Raw genomic sequence first — 7,714 nt, 5'->3', positions numbered from 1 at the left:
TATATATATATATATATATATATATATATATATATATATATATATATATATATATATATATATATATATACACACACACACTCAACTATACTTACATAAAAATTGAGTTGTTTCAGTCAAGACTATGCTAAAATGTATTTCTACAACTATATTTAATATTACTGATAAAGGCTAAACTTATTATTTTAAATTCCAGGATTATTTTTGTTTATTCCATAAATTCCCACAGGCATTAAAGCAAAAAAAAAAAAACCTTATAATTTTTCTCTACACTTAATCACATTACATTTGGTTTAAATATAATAATATTAATAGGAAAGCAACTGCCTGACCGGGGATCAAGCCCAGACCTCCAACCTGTGCAGCAGATATGTTAACCGTTGTCCCTACAGAGACACATCTAACTGGAAGCTACTTATCTACGCAACTCTCCTGTTTTTCTTTTGAATGTCATAGTTCCAGCTTTCATCTTTTATCCGGGATCAGCAAACGTGACCCAGAAAAGAAACTCTAAGTTATTTTAGTTCAGGAGGACTGAGCCACCTGTCAGCGCTGTGGGACGGAAGAGAGTCCACTGCAGCACCCGCTGCTGGTTGGAAAGAACCATATTTGTTGTCATGTCAGTCTTTAAAAGTCTCTAAAGACAGCAGAAAAAGTTGCTAGTCGCTTTTTTGAAAAATAGTCACTAGTCGGGTGTAAAAACTCAATAAATATAGCAACAAAGTCTCTAAGTTGGCAACACTGCTTGCACCCAGACCCGTCCTGCTCTGCTTGGACAAAACTTCAGCTCTGGTTTGTTTTATTTGCAGTTTAATCCCTGCATCATTATTAGATCGGATGGCTTTAACGGGACCACAACAAAACTTGGTTTTTTTTCTGTCTCATTTTTACAAATGATGGAGAAATCCATCGTAGCGAAAGAGAATTTTGACGCTCAGTGCTTCTCATCAATATTTACATCTCAAATTTCCCTTCCAACTCAAACGTTTCATATGCAGAAGTCCTATAAGACGACTCTGCAGCTGCGGAGGGTTTCAGTAATGCGACGACTACGGAGCCCTGGTTCACCAGAGAAATGGTTGTGAACCTCAGGAGGAGCAGAAAAAAGCCACAAGCTCTTCCTGTCCTGGAAGAAAAGGTGGATAAAGAAAATGCAACATTATGGCTCTTTACAAAAAAACAAATAGGTAAGATTCAACTTCTTGACACAAATTAGGTTTGTAATGTTTGCAGCTAGATGTAGCACATCTTTTTTAATAGTCTGAGATGGAGAGAAATTTATATAGCCTCCCATCTATTGGGACACCATTTGAACTTAAGATAAAAAAAAATTAAACTTTCACATACTGATCTCCTTTAGGACAGAAGGCTCCTTTGGGATGAAATAAGTGATCTACCAGCAGTTATTATAGTTTGGCACAATGAGGCTGATTTACACGCAGTCATCGTACCTGTATCTTTATGACAGTGAAGTCTGGCACTGAGGGGTCGTACAGGGTTACGCAGGGGTCTGAGGGGTCCTGGACACAGGGGAAGATTTTGGAGGAGGCCGGTGCTGGCTTGTAGTTCAGCATCTCACACAGTGTGTTAACGTCGATGTATTTGCGTGTGAGCCCTGCCCTCACGGTGTTGTCTGAGCAGGCCATGCACTCGATACAGTCTAGATGGGCAAACAAACACGATTTTAAATGAACAGAGCGAGCAGTCAACTCCCCTTTAAACTGAAAAAAATAAAATATTACTAGATAGTCTTACAACGTTAATTAAAAGGCAGTTTGTGATCTTAAATGCTTTCCAGGTGGTGTTTTCTTCCACTTAATGCTCATCTCTGGGATGAATAAGTTGACCTTAACACATCAACAACACATCTTTTAGCTGCGCTGGGCCTTGATCTGCTTAGGCAGCATTAAGTGAAGATGCAGATATCTGTCTCTGTTATACAGACTGCTGAGCTCGCACAAAGCATCCATCTTTTATCATTTTGTGGTCAGCATCCTGGAAATGATGCTCTGAAGCTGACTAATTACATATGCATCGTTCACTCCAAGCTGTTTTTAAAATCAGAGCTTGGTTTGGCTAACTACAACAATCTCATGTTTTGATCACTCACAGATTCACAAATCCAGTGAAACGACAACAACAAAAAAATACTGTTTGGAGGTTGATACAGTTATCAGGTGAACAAGAGAAAAAGGACCCACTGACCTCCGTAAATGTAAGCGTGAGGCTCGTTGGCTCCCAGGAACATGGCCTGGCCCGGTTCCAGAACCACATAGTTGAGGAAGTAAATGGAGAAGCAGCCGATGTCTCCGGGATACTGGGAGTGGAGGCGGAGCAACAGCTCACCGTTGCTGCTGGACGTGTCCTTCCCTGCTGCACCTGAACGCACCGCAGATTTTCTCGTGAGAGCGAGGAACCTGACATGTCATTTTGAGCAACCATATGACCGGACAGAAGTAATCTGTACTCGCAGTCACAGGAAACATGTAATGTGGATCTCCACCAGAAACGTGATCTCCATGATTTTGTTTTGTTTTAATTTCTACCTTGATTCTGCCCTAACCGATGGAGATCATGTTTCTGATGGAGACTCTCCCCATGTTCTGAATCATTTTCCTACATGCTTGTAAAACTACAGGGAAACATGATGAACTCTGCTGCCTCCTAGTGGCTGTAAACAACGACAACAAATAGTCCCACCAGACAAAAATGAACATCCATTTCCCTCCTACCAGTTTGTTTCACAGAAAGGATTTCCTCACCTTCTTCAGAGACTCTTTTAACCAGCTCATTCAGCTCGTCTACGAACACCTTCTTCTCGCAGCTCATCATCCTTGAGAAGCACTTCTTCAGAGCCTGGCTCGTGCGATCCTCGTCGCCGACGCTGCACCGCAGCTCTTCTGCTGCATCGTACCCCACCAGAGCATGGAACTCTGGGACCACTAATGGGAACACACACACGCATAAAGGTAAAAATGTATTCTCTGTAAAACATTCATCTCTCAGCGGACAGTATGTGTGGCTTTCAGCAGAAATCTCCATCTGCTATAACTGCACCACACTCCTGGCCCAATAATCAGCCCACCGTGCAGAACTCTGAGACTCACGCTGAAGAAAAGCCAGAATCTCTTCAACTGGTCTGAAGCCACAGAGACCCTGGAAGCGAGTGAGGGCAATTGCCATCTCGGGCTTGTGGTTGTTGTCTGGATAATGCTCCGGAAACTGAGCATGGAGACTGGCGGCAAGCTCCTAACATAAAACAGATCACAAACAGAGGGAGGTTAACAAGGAAAGTACACAGAGCATGCACATAAACACCTGTTTGGTTCAAGTGACAGCTGACAGGAAAATAATAATGCTGCTTAAAATGAGTGCAATGATCTGTACTGAAAATTGACCAAAACCAGTCCAATGGGGAAAAAAAATAAGCTTGTGTCGTTTTTCAGAAAACAAGTTCAATCTCTGTGAATTCAAACTACTTAAACACATACAGACAAAAAACCTGACTGTTTGTTTCATTAATGGTATATAAAACACTAAAATAGGCATGTAAAAGAAGGATAGATTTTCACTGGAGGGAATCTTTACACCCCAACAATAACCTCTAACATTACTAGATGAACAACTGTCTCTAAACCTCCCTACGATACACTTTACCATACAGTCCATACTTTTAAATACAAATTATATTCTACCAGAGTCAATAAAAGGACGCTGAATAAGGACCTTAACTTTACTGACAGCTGCATGTTGACACGGCTGATTATGTGTTGCAAAACTCCTAAAAACTCCTGAATTTTATCAGCTCTGTTCAAACACAGAACACATGTCACAACGACCTTTTCACCATACTGCGCTTTGGAATAAAAGCAAACAAATTCTTGATAAGTATTACTTAATTCAGATTGAGTCAGTCGGATTTAAAGACTGAAGGTGTGTGTGTGTGTGTGTGCGTGCTCACCTTGTTGGGGTGGGCCTGTATGGACAGAGCCGTATTGACAGACAGGACTTTGAAGAGGAACGGCAGCTGACCCTGGAAGGCGTCCTTCACCTTGGAGCCCAGGCAGGCTGGGTAGTGGGCGATCCACTGGCCCAAGGTGGTCTGGGCGATCCTGTTGTCTTTTATCTGGGCATCACCTTTGGGGTGGGAACCCATCCACAACTGGAACAGACAGCACGACTTCCAGGTCACATTTGACTGCCCTCTCAGAAGTACTAATACTATTGAAAGTCTAAGGCCAGATCACATGGTTCTTGCTGTCACACAGTATGCAGCAACAGTTGCTTCTCTGAGGTCATTGCTGATGTCTTTCCACCCTGACATTGTGTTAACACACCTGTATGCTCCAGAGCAGCAAACTGAGAGGTGCTCACACTGACAATGATCAGTTAATCAGCTGCTTCTTTCCCTCTTACATTTTATGGAAGCAGGAAGGATGGATTTAGTTTTAGTTTTTCCACACACAGCTTTTCTACTTTGGCTTCATTTTAGTTTAATTATTTAGTTTAATACATAAAGACACGGGGGAATCTGTTGTGTGTTTTTGTACTCTTGAGGTTAAATTTGAATAATTTTAGAACCTGGTAAAGAGCCGATCATTTTTAAAACCCTAGAAGCAAAAGAGGCTGAATTTTCTTTTTTAAAATGATAAACCTCGACTTGACTTACTGCCTTTACCACAAGCCTCCATGTCCCCCATTTGTTGAGAACCACTAAAACTATCCTGAACAACAACAATGTGGCTTGCAGGATGCAGAAATGTCCCCACAGTCACAACCTGAACTAATGACCTTCACAGCGAACCCCGCGGAGCAGCTGGAAGCTAAAAAAAGACACAGAAGGAGAGAAAGTCCTTCAGCCAACAGGCAACAGCAACACAGACATAACCAGGAGCAGAGTGAGACAGCGTAGACCAGCCAAGGATCCAGGTCAGAGTCCAGAGAAAAGAATCTGTGAAAGTTGGACACTTTTATGATGGACCACAACATTCCACATGGGACATCTTTACCCAAACCCCTCTGTAACTTTGATTAATCCAGCAAACAGACAGACAAACCAAAGCAACCATCCGACCATTTTTTGGTAAAGAAATATTACACCAATTTGTGCACTTGTAATATGATTTCTCATGTCTTCTGAAGATTTGCTGCATCATTGTCTGGTATGAAGACAATACAGCTCGGTTAAAAACTTTAGTCACCCTTAAATGTTAGAGTGATTCAGTCTGCCACGCTAAATCTACAACGATTTGACCAGTCCAGTTTTTTACTTAAATGTTTAATAAAAAGTCAACATTAAAATGAAATCACGTGTCTCACTTTTAAAGTAATTTCCAAACAGCTCCCCCAATTTCTATTATAAATAAAGTGTTTGTTTTTTTAAACCAAATATATTTAATAGCAACCGCTGTTTATATTTTAGGTGGATATTGAATATTAACTTTTAAAGTTTAAATGATTTTGTTGGGGTTTATGCAAAACAACCTTTGCGGGTATCACATACTTCTGCTCCAAATCTTAGGTAATGCGATTTATATTAATATGAAAACCTACTTGCTACACTTCCTTTGTGTTTAAAAGATAAAATGTACTTAAAAAAGTGCTTTTCTACAACATGTTCTTAGCCCAACTTCAAAAGAAATTGGGAGGAAAATTGTGTTTTCATGTTCCAGAATTTCTAAAAGCCAGTTCCTCTATGAAGGGATCTTTAATAAATAAGAGCCACTCATTTTTGTCAGTCGCCCTAAATGAATAAAACGCTCCACACGTCTTTGGGTCTTACCTCTGCGTAGGGTTTACCATCTTCTATTACTGCCAGTGGGTCCCCACCGACCACCAGCTTGGCCACTTCACTGTCCAGTCCGATTTTACCCCACAAATAGTTTTGTACGGCACAGGTCAGAGGAAACACTAAGGACAAAACATACAGCATGCCATTTAGCAAATACAAAACTGAACTGTAGTTCTAGAGTCAAAGAAAGTCCTTGGCGTTCTCATATCAGGAGGTAAATATTTGCTCAGTGTATCAAACTTCCCAGGAAAAAAAACAACGTTTTGCAGTTAATTAAAAGTGTAATTTATGTTAATTTAATTGTTAAATGTGTATGTTTATCTAAACTTATAATGGCATATTAAAAGAGCAGTTAATGGTTAAGCAAGTGTACTAACCCAAACAAACACAATTGTCAATTTAAATAAGATGTCTAAAAACAAACAAAGATTTTGACTGTAATAAATTTACTGTAGTGTATAAAATTGGCAATTAATAAGCAGCTTTTTTTAATGACTCCCATATTCTGACATTAATAAACAGCACTGGGACCCTAAATGTAAGATGTTTCTCAGTGAACAGGGGACCTCATCTGATGGGGACACATTATTGAGCAGAACACCGACCGCCTAACAATGGGGCGTTCACGGACACAAACAGTGTCAGCACCTTTCACGTTAGAGACGTTTTTAACTCTCTTCTTTTAACAAAACACAGTAAATCTCCTCAGGTTTTGTCAAAAAAAGCTGAACTAATAGTGGATTTTTTTTTTCTTTCTGCATGTAATGGTGTAGCTCTGACAGCAGGCTAACGTGTTCGTCTCACATTACAAACAAAACGCCGGCTGAAACGACTACAGGGGTGCTTTATATAGAAAAAGCGAGCTTTTAGTGGCATTATTTCATCCCAGCAACTTCCACTTGTTCTTATAAAGAGTAAATAAACAGGCGCGGAGGTAGGAGAACAGATATATATTGGTAGAACAGGTGATTTTAAGCTGCTTTGAATGAGAAAATCTCACTCACCTTTCACTTCCTCCATGGCTGCGACGTCCACTGGCAGGCTGTCGGTGGCTCCGCCTCCTGAACGCTCCCGGTATGGCAGGCCGTTGTAACACTTAATCAAACCACACAACCTGTCTGATTACCAGTATAGATATGAATATTATTGTTCCTACCAGGGGCGTGTCTAGAATATTTTTCTTGGGGAGGGGGCAGAGACTGTAGAAGGGTGGCACAGCCAAATTGCTATTTTATCTAAATCCCCTGCAATCATAGATTGCAATGGACTGTACACCAAAATTTGAATAATAAAACATTTTATTAACATTTTTTTTACCCAAATATAAACACATGGGTAGGTTTTGCATGCAAGAACTATGCAGTCAATTCAAAATTGGGGACATCTAGACACAAAGAAACATTTGGATACATCACAGTCTCTCTATACACCAGAGGAGGGGAACCCTGGTCCTCAAAGGCCACTATCCTGAATGTTTTACTTGTTTCTCTGCTCCAACACACCTGATTTGAATTAATGCATGATTACCAGGCTTCTGCAGAACATGAAGAGGTAATTTAACCACTGAATCAGGTGTGTTGGAGCAGGGTATCAAGTAAAACATTCAGGATAGTGGCTCTCCAGGACCAGGGTTGCCCACCCCTGCTATACACCAGGGACAGTCTGCCTGTGCACGTGCTTTCAATTTAAGAATTGTATTAAAATAGAATAACAAGACTTTTAGCTTAATATTTACACTACATCAAGGATTATGACAGCTGTATATGTCTGTTTTTATGCTGTTTAGCAAAGCGTTCAACAAAGTCATTCAAGTTCAATGACCTTGCCCTTCTCCTCTCGAACAAAGTGATTGACAGCTCTGGTGGGGATGGCCAGGCAGAGTAGCCAATCAGATTTCAAGGGTAGCCAGTGACACCCCACCCC

At 40.6% G+C, this 7,714-nt stretch overlaps 1 protein-coding gene across 2 annotated transcripts in view; it reads right to left on the bottom strand.

Moving 5' to 3' along the window:
* The window catches only part of mpi (mannose phosphate isomerase), a 12,127-nt gene extending 5,198 nt beyond the window's left edge, over window positions 1–6,929 (bottom strand). The window contains exons 1-8 of one of the 2 annotated variants that reach the window (XM_017432901.3): window positions 6,796–6,929; window positions 5,783–5,910; window positions 3,962–4,162; window positions 3,108–3,249; window positions 2,763–2,942; window positions 2,206–2,379; window positions 1,452–1,660; window positions 129–1,126 (exon numbers count right to left, since the gene is read on the bottom strand). In XM_017432901.3, the coding sequence (XP_017288390.1) occupies window positions 1,004–1,126; window positions 1,452–1,660; window positions 2,206–2,379; window positions 2,763–2,942; window positions 3,108–3,249; window positions 3,962–4,162; window positions 5,783–5,910; window positions 6,796–6,811 (1,173 nt within the window). In that variant the 5' untranslated portion in view covers window positions 6,812–6,929 and the 3' untranslated portion in view covers window positions 129–1,003. Of the gene's footprint in view, window positions 1–128; window positions 1,127–1,451; window positions 1,661–2,205; window positions 2,380–2,762; window positions 2,943–3,107; window positions 3,250–3,961; window positions 4,163–5,782; window positions 5,911–6,795 lie in introns of those variants that run through there. The other variant, XM_017432900.3, reaches the window with a different exon arrangement.
* Window positions 6,930–7,714: the final 785 nt, after the last annotated feature.

Source organism: Kryptolebias marmoratus, linkage group LG11 (assembly GCF_001649575.2).
Source record: "Kryptolebias marmoratus isolate JLee-2015 linkage group LG11, ASM164957v2, whole genome shotgun sequence".
NCBI classification, from domain to species: Eukaryota; Metazoa; Chordata; class Actinopteri; order Cyprinodontiformes; family Rivulidae; genus Kryptolebias; species Kryptolebias marmoratus.
The sequence above is the reverse complement of the archived record's forward strand: the minus strand, read 5'-3'. Positions and strand labels throughout refer to the sequence as shown.